This window comes from Polistes canadensis, unplaced genomic scaffold (assembly GCF_001313835.1).
Source record: "Polistes canadensis isolate GaletaPanama2010 unplaced genomic scaffold, ASM131383v1 scaffold_32, whole genome shotgun sequence".
In the NCBI taxonomy this organism is placed as follows: Eukaryota; Metazoa; Arthropoda; class Insecta; order Hymenoptera; family Vespidae; genus Polistes; species Polistes canadensis.
Genome location: NW_014569579.1, coordinates 445863 through 460680, shown reverse-complemented (window position 1 = coordinate 460680; position 14818 = coordinate 445863). Strand labels below are relative to the sequence as shown.

Genomic DNA, 14818 nt, shown 5'->3' with positions numbered 1-14818 from the left:
GTTAATTACCGTGGCAAAATGACTGATATCATCTTGGTAATTCATACGAGCCACCGCGAACTCTCTAGCAAATTATTTCCACGGGAAGTGTGTGCTCGCGAGCGCAAACGCGTGTTCACGTTCACGTCCATGTTCTTGAACCCCCATTGATAATCTCTATTGTTCGGAATGAAAGTTGTTCCCTTTTTTGTTGGACGGTTGTTTCTTTCATTGTTACTATTTTATTTCCCATCACTCTACTCTTTCCTTTTTTATTTTTTATCACGGCGGATAAATACGTAAATACGAGTCGGTGTGCACGAGTCGTTTAAAATTTGAAATGAAAGGATCGATACAAACTTTATTTACGGACTTTTTTGAAATATAAATGTACCGTCAATAGTTTAAATAATGTTCGCACGTACGTGCGAAAAAAAAATTGTCTAAATGAAAGGTAAAGAAGAGACCGTTGGATATCCATTGAATATTATTTTATTCAGATCGAATGTGCTCGGTGTAAAAAAAAACACACACAAAAATCATGTGAAATAAATATTAAAATCAAATTGCGATTTTATTTCTTGAGATACGATAAAAATACAATATTTAGTCAATTCTAATCAAATTTAAACTAATTAACTGAGGATGGGAAAACTAATTAAAAAAGCAAAACAAAAACAAATTGTATTGAACAAAATAAAATTCAATATAAAGTAAAAAACATTAAACTAAATTAAAGCAAAACTTATGAAAAAACTGTTTTTCTTTTCTTGCGATATCGAGATGCATTTTATTAGATAATTATTAAATGTAAATATAAAATGTAAGATAATTATGCATAAAATTATTTAACGACAAAATTTTCCAAAAAAAAAAAACGAAACAAAATAACATTGCTTTGGTTATTATTACTTATAGATATTATCAAAAGTATTATAAAATTAATCGAGAGGCAGCAGTTTGTGTGAAGAATAACAACCTAATGAGGGATATAAAAAATACGTACATAGATAAGATAAAAAGATCTATCGCAAAGGACAAACATTGTGGACCATGACAATGGTAGGTGCGCGTTGTCTGCTGCGCGCTTCCGGTTTCGAGTATGAAAATAAAGCGTGCGCGCTACCAAGCGTTTCGTGATAACGAAAAGTCGCGTAGCGAGTTCCATTTCTCTTCTTCTTCCTTCACCCCTTGATATAAGAGTCATTGTACGATAATAAAACAAAAAAAAAAAATAAAGAAAAAAGAGAAAAGAAAATATAAGTAAGTATAAACACGCTAAGAATAGAAAAGAGAAAAATAAATAAATATAATTAAATATAAATAAATAAAAAAAATATATTAACAAACGGAAAAATGTTAAAAGGATGCAACGTAAAAATCGTGATTGTAACTTCCCGTTTGAATATTCGACATCAATGAACAACAAACGTGGGCTATTAATCGAGCGTCGGACAATCGCGTGACCGGAAACGCGTGAGAACCGCTGTGACACCGAGCGTACGCACGTAGGCGTAATACCGAGTTTCCAGTTGTACAACTCGCCATCCTGATTCCTATACAGCTTCAAAATCTTTACTTTCTCATGATCACATTTTTTCATTCAATCTTACAAAACACATCTTTCGCTTTTAATCTATTTTTAATCTTTTTTTCCTTTTTGAATATCATTAATTCGTTTTAGAGAAATTAATTATTTTTTCTGAAAGAAGAGACAGAAAAGTGAAAGAACGTTTTGAAAATATTAAGTTTGTTGATTATTACTTTGTTCGTACATTAGAACGATACAAGCGATTTTCAAATTTAAGTTTCTTGTGATAAAATAAAAAATGTACTTTTTTCGATGTTAGCATTAGTTCTTTCTCGATATATATTAAAAAGTTTGAGAGAAAAAACGGAAGGTTTGAAACGTATCGGTTTAAGAGGTTTAAATAACAACAAAAAGAAAATAGAAGGAATTAAGTAACAAATTGTAAAAAATGTGATCAAAACGTGTCCATAGTGTTTCAATATCTACGCACGCTACAGTTTTAATATCAGAGTCATTTCGTTGGTTTATTCTTTTTCTTTTTGCAAAATCATCGATCAAAAACAAGGAAGACCGGTGAAATTTTTAAACGAATCGATCATAAAGACTTTCGAGAGGAAACCACAAATTGAACGTGCCCAATATAAAAAAGAACATCTTTCTAACATGAGACTTCGATTATACGCGCTATAAATTTTTAAGAGATACGGACCATTAAATTCAGGCTATACATGATGGTCCAATGAGAAGAATATCGATAGAGTCCTGAAGATATTTTGCGAAAGTCTTTCTTTTCTTATATTCTTGTTCTTAAAAAAGTTAACAAAAAAAAATAAAGAAAATTAAATCAATTAAAAAAAGAGAACACACACACAATCTTAAAAATAATTATAATTTTCTTTCCAGCAATATGCAGACGATCCAAAAATTAAATTCGCAAAAACAATGTGATTTCTTCATAACAATATTTTTAGCCGGTTAGAATACTCGTTTCACGTTATCCGCATTGCAGAGAATTCACGACGGACAGGAAAAAGTTCGCATATAATCGATCTCCTTTTTTTCCAGCTTTTAGGTTCTAATAAATTTTCACTCAAGTAATGGAACAAATTTGAAAAGAAAGAAGAAAAAAGAGATCTTTAAAAGTCAATGCTATAGCTTATCTTATTTTCGTACTGTTTAATGTATTACTTGCATAATCGTTCGCTGAGTAGTAAGAACTAAATTAATGAAAATTGATATATACTTCTCTTTTTCTCTATCTCTCTTTTATGATACGAGAAATAAGCTAGCCATTATACTCATGTAAATACAAACATAAAAAAGTAGAACTTTCGATTTGTTTGTTCAAGTAATGAAGAGTTAATGATTAGTTCGACATATAAGAAAAGTTTATACCCTTTGTTCTATAAGTAAAAAAGATATTTTGTTAAATGGTTAAACATTATTCTCTTTGTCTTATTGCATGTACGATTTTTTCATCCAATTTTAACGATCACGATATAAATTCGATAACAACAGTAACGAAGTTATTTGTATGGATACGTGTATACATATACACTGCTTGTACACATACATTAACGTGGTTATGTAGTATCATCAAACCGACTCATTTTCGAATAATCGTACACGCTTTTCTCGCGTAAAACGAGAGAAAAGAAAAAGAGATGGAGATTCAGAAAAAAGCGAGGTTTCCGTCGCGTCAATAGAAAAATTTTACTCGGTCTAATAAAAAGCGATGAACCATTGAAAATAGACCTACAAACGATTATAAACAAAAAAAAAGAGAAATACACGAGATGAAACTAGTGGAAAAGAGGTTTATTGGCGAAAGTATATATTCAGAATGCAACGAAAAACTGCACGTTGAACATATGAAGAATAAAAAAAAAGGAAAAAAGAAAGAAAGAAAAAATTTAAAATAGAAAACGACAGAATGTGATTTCAAGTGAGTTAGAATTTACAACGACGTTCCTATTACTGTCGATGAAACGATGAAAAATTAAGAAAAAAATTAAATAATTTGCTCGTAGAGAAGAAATTTAATTAAAAAATAAAAAATATGATAAAGAATAATGACTACGTTTTAAAAAAAAAAGAAAACATTGAAAAGAATACGCGAATCGAAAATATTTAAAAATTAAAAAGAAGCAAAAGTTAAACGGATTTTGCTTATTACAAAAATATTTATAAATTCTTTTTTTATGTCTCCTTATTACATATTTTACAAAAATTTATTAAATTTTTGGTGATAAATATTTATGCAATTGTATTTTTCATATAGTTATCGATTAAACGATAAAATGGATTGTTCGATTGTGCCAAAAAATCGATTTGTGAGAAAGAAATCCTTTGAGGATGATTTGATTTTTTGTTCATTTTCTTTTTCTCTCATCGGCCTTACATCACACGCCACTTCGTTTCGCCTTGGCACGACATACTGCATCAATAACGTAATCCCGTTGCGGAAGGAACGAACGATTCGCGTTTGTTACATGACATCGCATATTGGACTACGTTAGGAAATGCAGCTACGTAAGAAAAAATATTCGTGTGCAATATTGTCCCCACTCTTTCTTTCTTATTTGTTTTTTTCTTTTTATCTCGAGATTCCTGCCGCATAAAAACAATCTCTTTTTGCATATTTACGATGTATTTCTCTATTCTAATGTTTTCATCTCGACAAATATAAAATTTTTGTTATTCGTTTCATTAATTTCTTTTACCCTTTTTCTTTTAACATCTAAAAACCGTGCACTATTTTTCTATTTCAATTTATAACGACACACTATGAAATAGTAGCGTAGTTATAATGAAAACTTAACTATATTAATTCTGTGATATTTATTGAATTATCCGGTAAGTTCATACCGATTTTTATATCGAATATATATGTTTTTGTTTAAAGAATAAAAAAAAATAAATTATACATTAAAGAATATTAATTGCTTATTCATGTTATCATCGATTATTATTATCGATCACTCTATTGAAGTTCTAATTTGTAATATTTTTCAGAGATGTTACGATATCCTTCGAGATTTATTTATCCATCAAGAGACGTCTAAATCCTATATAAATATGTATAATCGTTGAAGATTACTTTTCCTACATAACTTCGTAACACATACAAACATACATGCATAAATATTCAAGAGAGACCAGATTGAATAACGTTGGAAGAAGTATTCGTTCGTTGTGCTTCCTCACGTTATCTTGAGATTCTCTCAACTTCGTACGGTAGCTTCTATCACGATTATCTACTAAAGCAAATTTTAAGAAAGCAACCATGGCGGCGTGAAAAAGCAAAGATAAAATGATCAAACATATACCACACAAGCACGATTTCTCTTTTACTCTGGTTTTTTCTTTTTTTTTTCTCATAAAGCACCGAAATATATTTTCTTCAGATACTACAAGAAGTTATCTACATTCGAGCAATCACGAAAAGGGAACAATTTAAACGGAATCAATCAAAAGGAAAGGAAGAAAAAAAAGTAAAAAAAGAAGATTGGATCAAATGAGAAGGGTAAAAGAATCTTCGTGTTAACTGACTGGCAAATACTTTTGATTGGTAGAAATGGTACGAGATACATTTCGTCCATTGGTCCAAGCTGTATCTCGGATTAGTATAATAATAATAATATTAATAATAAATATAATATATAATAATTACAAATATGAAAATGTTTGTACTATTATTTTCTCTTCTTTTTTCTTTCTTACAGATATCTCAATTTTTAACTATCTTGCATAATCTTTTTTGTTTTTTTAATTTTTTTAACTAAAAATTTGTATAATGTACACACACTAACACATATATATAGATTATATTATTATTAGTATTAGTATATTCTGACAATATAATAATATATAAATAAAATTATAATTTTCAGACAAATTTAAAACTTTAAATAACAAATAAACATTAATTATTCCTCAAGCAAGTTCTCAATAATATATTTCATTGATATATTTTCTCTTTCTCTATTGATATATAAAAATCGCTGATTCGTAACTCCTTGGCAGCATCCTTCGATGAGCACAATAAATTAAATCGATCGAGCGAGGAATTTGAGCTACTTCTATTATCCACGTTTATCTTCAACTTCAACGTATATATAATCAAGGACACTTGAAATAGTTAGAATTTATCAAAACTATCCTTAACGATAATTAGATAAATCGTCATGTTATGTGTTCTCTATAATCTGTAGATTTTCCTTAAGAAAAACTTTTCTTTCATCAATATAAATGGCGAGTATTAATAGTCAATAGTCGGAATTTTTGTACTTACTGTAAAAAACTTTATACCATTAAATATCGATCTGTAAATATAAAAATAAATAAAAAATTGTCAAAGGTATTAGATTTAGTCCGATATTTACAAGTAGAGTTGACAAAACCCCTACAAAGAATTTTATCGATTACCAAAAAGAAATTACAACACAGCTAAATTAGGGCGAGGGTGAGAAAGTGGGGCTGAAATTAAATTGAGCACAAAAAAATACCGATATATAAATTTAACTCTTTGCACTCGAAGAAATTTTTATTTAAATACAAATAATTTCCAGTTCATAATATAATAAAAAAAAAACAAATCTTTATTTATTCTACTATATTAAATTTCATTTATTCTTCTAACAAATTGCAAATTAAATCTTTCCAGCAAAGTATTGTGTAATTAGTTTTTTTTTTTAATATAAGGAAAAGGTTTCTATAATAATAAACATAACAACCCATAGTAACATAACTAACTAGCTAACGTTTAAAGGTATCATCTTCAATTTATTTTATAGTAATGCATTTCTCATGACATCCGAAACTATTACATCTATTATTAATTTTAAAAACAATAAGAGAAACAACTATGACTTTTCTTTTTATATACATTTCATTTGCCTACACGTGAATATGTTTTTTCTTTTGAAATCGCTTCGAGTAACTAGTAATATGAGTAACCAAAACTTCGAATGCAAAAGGTTAAAGTCATGCTAGAATATAGAGGGTTAAATTTGTAAAAATTAATCGACATTCCATAAAATTCAAAATACGCGCCATCGAGTACGCTCGATGAGTTAAGAATCGCGCAATGCGGCCATAGAAAGTATCGATTTCTCGAAGAATAAATTTAAATCTTATTGCGAGACGCGAGAGAAGAAATATTTATATTCTTACAGAGAGAGAGAGAGAGAGAGAGAGAGAGAGAGAGAGAGAGAGAGAGAAAGAGAGAGAGAAGAAGTATCTTAAAATATTATATATCTATATACGTAGCTCACATCGATTCTCAAAAGTAGCATACATAATAAAAAGGTCATTGGTCTCCTTCGAAATCAATATTCGCGCCATTTCGAGGAGTAAAATTGGGTTCAAATAAAACTGATTAATATAAACCATATATGTTTGAAACGATCGTAATTTGTCATATCGAAAAGTATCGATTGCTTAATCTCGACGTAAAATCTAAATAATCATTTAATACGAAAAAAAAGAAGGTAAATATTTGGCATACATTATAAAATAAAATATTACATATATACTAACGTATAGTGTTATATACATACGTGAGAAACAGGAACAACAGAAAGTTTGGTGTATACATTCATTTGGTTCCAGGTACGTAACATCGAAAATCACACAGGGAGATAACGAAAGAGAAAAAGAGAAAAAGAGAGAAACTTGTCCTTGAGAAATGTAAAACGACAAACGTTCGTTGGCCGAGCGTCGAACGATGCAACGAGAAGGCCGAAGCAACAACGGTTTATGTAACACGATTCGCGTAATCTCTCACTTTTCTCTCTCTCTCGTCTTCTCTTTTGCCGGTACAGGCCTCGTTCTTACGACGGGGACACTTAAAGATGGCCTCTCCCGCCGTTCTTGTTACGCTCATGTTAAACCCCTTCCTTTTATATAGCCAATATACGTCAACGACACTTTATCGACAATAAATTTGACAAATAGAAATAAAATGACAAGAATATATATTGTATTTATAATTATTACTTACGATAACTCGTCAATTGTTCTTGATGTTCAGCGTTGAATTAACAACTCTTTCCCTCTTTTTTCCTTTCTCTTTTTCTCTCTCGAAAGATCTTTTTCTTTCTTCTTTCCTTTTGATTCGTCGATGATATCCTCACACCACCTGATCTCGCCGTTTTCAAGAAGAGAGCCACGCGTTATCGTACAAAAATTTTCTTTCGGCACCTTTTTAAATAATCTCGTTTTAATGAATTTATTAATATTACGAATAATTAAAAATTGACATTTAAGCACCAATTGGTTAAGCAAAGCGCGTCAAAAGTAACGAAGAATATACGACGATTGCGCGATTTCGATCGGCAGCGATCAGTTGTCGTAAACACTGAGCGCCATGTTTTTTCGGCACCTGTCAATAGAGGTGCACCAAAACGCCACCTGTACGTGTTTCAGCTAGCCGACATACGTGGCGCTGTCTGTCGACATAAAAGCGAAGCTGCTATCACGTAAACTGTTTGAACGACTTCCGCCAACTTTCTTTATCGATATTATGTTTATTTTCTTAAAGATTAAAGTAATATAATTTGTCAAAGAATTTAAAAAAAATATTAGTCGTCTCGTAATCATATTTTTATGAAATAAAAGATTATAATCGAATTTAGTGTTATTTGAAAGATTTTACTCATTGTTTAACTCGCTATTTCCTAGTCGATAAAGACGATTAAAAGGAATTCCTTACATATCGAATATCAAGTTTCCTCATTTAAATGGGTACTTATGTATTTAAAGTATATATGTTTAATATCTTTTCGACACATAGTTTTCTGATTATTTCTAAAGTAACTTAAGAATATAAGATAGACGTTAACGTATAATTAGCGAGTAAGTATTTAGAAGCTTATAACTTCGTAGAGAATATAGCCTTTATGGAAATCCCTTAATATCTTAAAATATACGTATATAGTTTATTATTGACAAGCGTGTACAATGTTAGTTTCGATACAAAAAAGGATCTTCGCGTGTTCGATAAAATAAATTAAAGACACGATAATGATTAATAATAATATTACGTAATATTAATTATATAATATGAACACACATCTCGCATTATCATCAGAAAGTTATGTTAACTGAAAAAATTTATTTTGTTATTTTTAGTTGTTTCGGAAAACGTATTAACTGTTTACGTTATTACATCGATTAGAAAGAAAGAGATAATGCTTAGAACGAGAGCCATAGCTATGTATTATGTATGTATGTATGTATGGATGTATGTATCTAAGTATATATGTATGTGTATATGCATACATAGGAGAAAAATCATGTATAAAGAAACCTATAAGGAGACACAGAGAGAATAAATAATAATGATTTTCTATAATTAAAAGAACGCTAAGAATCTAATATAAATAATATAATGATTCTATATTTTTCGCTAATGCGAAATCGGTTTAGAAGCCTACGTGTTTATACGCGATTCTTGATCCTTCCTCGCACGATTCTTCGTCAATCTTGGCACGTTGTGATTGTTCGTCGCGAGAGATCGGAATAACGCTGAAGCACGATACGTGAGAAATAAATATGAGGGATAAGGCGGACTGGGGAAAGAGAATGACGAAAGATACTTTTTGATATTTTATCGCGTTCGTGAATCACCGAAGATGACGAATTATTTATATCTTATTTTAATTACATTTTTAACATCGACAAGCATACTGACGATATTCTTTGAAAAAAATCGATAAATTTTTTGTAACCCTTTAAATGCATGATTTTTTCTTTATCACTTTTTTCTTTTTAGAAATGGTTATATATATATATATATAGTTTACTTCTCATATAATATTTAAATAACTATTACAAAAAAATATTGAAAATATTATATCGTATCATATAATTATTTTTAAAAAAATATAAATTTTAATAAAAAACTATGTAATTGTGCACATTGATTAAAATATATTTTAACTTTGCAATCATATACACAAGCGTGCGCATTTAGGGTTTATTAAAAAAAAAAATTTTATCCAAAATATATAATCATACCATGATTCACGGACGCGTTCGCAAAAGATCGCTTAAACGATAGATTCGACATTGGACAATTATTATAGTATAGCAATCCTATTCGAAGTCGATTACCTATCAGCTTTCAATGACAATATGTATCTATAAACTTGGCAAGATTATAAATATTATAGAATATAATTGTCTTCTCTTGGCAAGCTCGTTTTAGTATCAATCGATAAAGATTTTCTTTTTGGAAATTCATCGAACGACATCGAATAATTAAATCGACCGATTTCGTCGCGCACGAGTATTTGTTTTCATTTTCGTTATTAAATACGATACACTTGGTGCCTTAAAATTTTCTTAAAGATTAATATATACGCGTTATACACATCGTCGAATTACTCGAAGCAACATTTTTCGAAAGACGAGGCGCGATAATTCGCATATATTTAAGATCGATCGACGAAACGGATCGTATTGTTAAGATTTCAAGAACGATTTTTCATTTAGTACCGTTTCGCCGATCGATCTCGTTCGATGTAACCTGGAACATATTTTTATTACTATTATTATTATTTTTCTTTTTTTGTTTTTGTTTTTTTTTTTTTGTTTTTCTTTAAATCGATTTCGATCGGCGAATTAATACAAATAATTTTTCGGTTCCTCCGTTGGCTGGCCACAAACGCCGTGATACTTTTTAGAGACGAGGCTTCTGCTACGACAATTTTCTATTTCCAAGAAACATTCGTTGCTATAGGTCATTGCGTCGGTGCCACAAACTGGATCGTAATATGGTGGGCAGATCTTTTGACAACCACGGAACAAGAAACCTTGAACGCATCGTTTCATTGGTACCACGTACACGTGTTTTCTAAAAAGATATATCAAATTTCAAATATATTAGTTGCGTCTTCTAAATTCATTTTTGTGTCGAAACATAAAATACTTGACTGTCATTTTGAAAAATGAAAAAGAAAAACTATGATAAATTATTTTAATAAATTATCATAATATATACTTAATATACATTCTTAAATATAAACTGCAAAATTGTTAAAAATTATCAGTGTAATTTACATTTAACATTAATGCCTGATTATCATTCTAAAAAAGGAATAATAAGCAAATATAAAATTAAAATAATAATGTTTCTAAACTATGTTAAAACATTAACTTACCCGCAATTGTCCCTTTTCATTTCGCATTCGTTACGATAAAGCTTGTTGTCCGAACCACAAACGAATTGACGTTCTCCACTACAGATTTGATTACAAAGCGCTGTAGTACGACAATGCTGAGCAGGAACCTGAACTACCCTTTGACCGCATGTCTCGTGGCGAAGATGGCATAGCGAGCTAAATAGAAAAAATCAGCTATTCGAATTCAATCTTATAAACTCAAATTATTTTCTCTATAATCGATCGATTTATCAATATTTTACAATCGATTTTTATATTACATACTGAATAACATTTTTATACTTTTATAATAACCATTGTAAAAGTCATACATTGATAAATAAATTAATATTGAATAATATAATAGTATATATATATGAACATAAATATACGATAAAAGTAATTTTTGAGTATATAAATAGCAAATAAATTATTAACATACACTTTTTAGTACATACACCATTAATATAGTAAATAAGGATATGTAAGCAGAAACGACAGTATTATCTTTTTCCTTTTTTAAAAATAGAAAGGAAAATAAGAATCGTCTTAAATGGATCAAACGAGATCCTCTTTAGGAGGGTTTATTTTAAATATTCCTAGAGAATTGAAATAACATTTGTAATCACCGATAAACGTTGCCGTCGCTTCCACAAACAGGTTCCTCTGGCACTTCGTTGCAATCATCAGGACACTCTTCAGTTTCTTTCAAGGTCGTACATTCTCCGACGTGAGCCAATTGAATACCTTTTCTAAAAAAGGATTATCATCAATAATTAAAATTAATTCACGATAACATATCTTTTATTTAGTTCGATAAGCTTCTTTAGCAAGCATGAATCTATATGAATCTTAATTAATAAAATGTATATTTTTTTTTCATTTTAACGAGACGGGATTACTCACAGACAGATCGCCACGTTCAGGTGACATTGATTTGGATATGTACTCGCGTCGCTTCCACAGACCGGATCTACTTCGTTTCCACATCGTTGCTGTTGCTTCATGCACTTGGTTAAACGTGGCCGACACTTCTCGAAGTCTACTACGGTCACTTTCCTTCTAGCTTGCCTGTTGAACCGTTCAACCGATTTAATATAGACCCTTTCTGTTCCTTAATTCATCTCCTATTCTTTTTAATTATATAATTTTCTCAACATTTAATATTTTGTTGTGAAAATAAGTTTTTGTTTGATTTGTGTGTTATCGTATACAGAAATTAATATATTCCTTATATTTGTTATCTCAGATCTATCTAATCTCGACGTTGGATGAAGAGAAGATCAAAGTAAACAGTAAGTTACTTGAAATATTTTATTTCGTTCATTCAACATGGAACGTTAGAACATGGCTCATCTTCAAGTTGAGTGGACACGTTTGACCTTCAACCAGCATCATCGTAATGTGTTAGCAAAGAGTTCAACCGGTGTGTATACCCGTACGTTGCATCAAAGCGTTAACGTTCAACGTCAAAACGGTTTAGAGTGTCTGTCCAAGCGGAAGAAGGCTCGTTTTGAACAGTTATTGTACACTGAACTGTAGGTACATATTTAGCATCTCTTCGATAAAATGTTTCATAAATGTTCATTTGATTCTTTACTTCGTCGTGTATGTGTGTGTGTCGCATTTGTCATTCGAATAATCATATCTTATAAAAAATAATTTAGCTTATGTTAATTGAATTTTCTCGAATCTTTTTTTAGAGAAATTGTTAAAAGTAACAAAATTAAATCTATGAAAAGTAATTTCAAATTTATAAAATTGAATGTATTAATCTCAATGAAAAAGATTGTTTGATAATTGTTAAGATTAAGGAAGTAAAGATTCAATTTTCAAAAATTATCTCAATTTATATTCATGCGAACATTTGTAATTATATCAGTTCTAATTCTTTTCTTTAATAAATTAATAATAAATAAAATTCTATAAATAAAATTCTATACATTAAAGTGCTTATCTTCATTAACTTAAAGTTTATAATAATGATCATGAAAAACGGAAATATAGAGTTTATTTATAAATAACTACTGTTTTAAGTAAAGTGTATTGTAAGAAAACGGTTTTTATTTATGAATCAATTTAATAGCTACATAAAATAGTAAAATCAGGAATTTTAATTATGAGAAATTATATTTATTAAATTGATTCATAAATATATTCTGCTTTACCGCGTGTAATAATTTCATTACTTAAATTGATGATTATGATACTTTTATGTTCTAATTTAAAACATACATAAAAAGAAAATGAATGAAAATTATTATATATTTATACGAATATTTTCCTTATTAAAATTTTCGGATATAATTTTAATTATTTCGGATAAAATGCCACACTAATTGTAAGTAAATACAATAACATGATATTGAATATCTTTCGCTCGTAAAAATATTTAAATAATCTAAACAAAATAGAAGAAATTAATAAATGGTTCATCTTTTAAAATTCTAAAAATTAAAATCATACATATATATATGAATCATTACTTCTAATTCTTTTTGTTGATTTTAAAAATGACTTTTCTTACGATTGAAATTAAAAGTAACTAACTCACCCGCAGTTGAGCATTTGCATCTCGCATTCGTTCCTATAGATATTTCCATCCGATCCACAGGTCGGCACTTCCGGCTCGTGCCTACAGTCGAGTGGACACGCGTTCAATTGACTTCCGGATGTTCGTTCTCGCGACACACAAAATGACATTGGCACCTCGAACACGTGCTTTCTATAAAAATAGTTTACACACAAACGAAGTATTAAATGTAAATAAATACTTACAAAGACACACTTTTGACTAATTTTAAAAATATTAATTAATGTGTTTACTATTGAATATTTAAATTTTATTGAATGTTTATTAATCATTAAATGTACGACACATCAACAAATTACAAAAAAATATTTTTATACTAATGTTCCGGAAAGTAAAAAGAAACAAAATAAATAAAAATTACATGTTAAAAATTTAATAACTGTAGTATATTGTAATTAAATATTAGAATAATCTTATAAAAAGTATTTGTTTAGAATATGTAATAAACTGATAACGATAAATCAGTGATATGTATCTACAATAAATAATAAAATAATGGAATACTTGTATCTACGCGAATATATTCATAAAAGATATTGTTCAACCATATTTCACTAGATCCTTCGTCCTAATAAAGCAACGAAACTTTATGAGAAATGGATAAAAGGACTAACGAACGTTCAGAAGGAACGTATGTGCTTGCAACGTTAACGTAGTAGGTACACGAAGTGGCTCGTTAATAACGAAGCACGTTTGCGAACAGGGAAGAGAAAGAGAGGAAGAGAGAAAACATAAAAAAGAAAAAGAAGAAAATGAAGACAAGGAAAATGGAATGAGGTAGTTCGAAGGGCCACAAGAGACTTTACGTTTTGCTTCAGGCGAAATGTAAATTGCGATATTACGTAGATATTATATGCATACTAGATAGATAGTTAGGTTGATGGGTAGGTAGGTAGGTAGGTAGGTAGATATGTAGATAGGTAGGTAGGTAGGTAGGTAGGTAGGTAGGTAGGTAGGTTGGTAAGTAATATACCGTAATAGTTGTAATCGTAGTAGAAACTAGGATTCCGTTCTTACCCGCAATTCTTAGCTCGCATTTTGCAGGTGTTCGCATAGAGGATACCATCGCTACCACAGGCTGGCTTTGCACCACGCCAGCACGATTCACGACAATGTCTTGTGGTCTGACAGTGTTTCTTGTTCGTACGTACGACTCCTTGTCTGTTGAAAATAAAATTAAAAAAAAAAAAAAGATAAAAATCAGATTCGATTAGCGCGACTCTTCGTTGCAAATCCATAGAATAACTCCTTGCTTTCTATCTCTTTCTCTTTCTATCACTCACTTTTTTTCTTTCTTTCACTCATTCTCTCTCTCTCTCTCTCTCTCTCTTTCTCTCTTATTTTCATTGTATCTGTTATTGCAACGAGCTATGCGAGGTTTCTCCAGGTTTTGCCTTCTCTAGAAAACTAGTACCGGTACTTCGTAAAGTGTTATCTTTGGAATGTACTTCCTCTGGGTAATAATACACATATGTACATATACCTACACCCTTTTTACAAGACGAAAATCTTCGATCTTTATCGTTAGAATGACTTCTATTAAAGATG

General features: G+C 29.9%; 2 protein-coding genes across 3 annotated transcripts in view; both read right to left on the bottom strand.

Annotated features, from left to right (window-relative positions):
* LOC106784223 (focal adhesion kinase 1) overlaps window positions 1–7912 on the bottom strand; it is a 75828-nt gene extending 67916 nt beyond the window's left edge. Inside the window, exon 1 of one of the 2 annotated variants that reach the window (XM_014743547.1) lies at window positions 7515–7912. Coding sequence is in view for 1 of the 2 variants with exons in the window: in XM_014743546.1 (XP_014599032.1) it covers window positions 7072–7109 (38 nt within the window). In the remaining variant the exon portion in view is untranslated. Of the gene's footprint in view, window positions 1–7071; window positions 7494–7514 lie in introns of those variants that run through there. The other variant, XM_014743546.1, reaches the window with a different exon arrangement.
* A 1490-nt stretch (window positions 7913–9402) lies between these two features.
* LOC106784240 (serine protease inhibitor dipetalogastin) overlaps window positions 9403–14818 on the bottom strand; it is a 39474-nt gene continuing 34058 nt past the window's right edge. Inside the window, exons 4-9 of the mRNA XM_014743571.1 lie at window positions 14288–14431; window positions 13232–13402; window positions 11584–11748; window positions 11307–11429; window positions 10678–10854; window positions 9403–10370 (exon numbers count right to left, since the gene is read on the bottom strand). Of these exons, the coding sequence (XP_014599057.1) occupies window positions 10139–10370; window positions 10678–10854; window positions 11307–11429; window positions 11584–11748; window positions 13232–13402; window positions 14288–14431 (1012 nt within the window). The 3' untranslated portion in view covers window positions 9403–10138. The remainder of the gene's footprint in view (window positions 10371–10677; window positions 10855–11306; window positions 11430–11583; window positions 11749–13231; window positions 13403–14287; window positions 14432–14818) is intronic.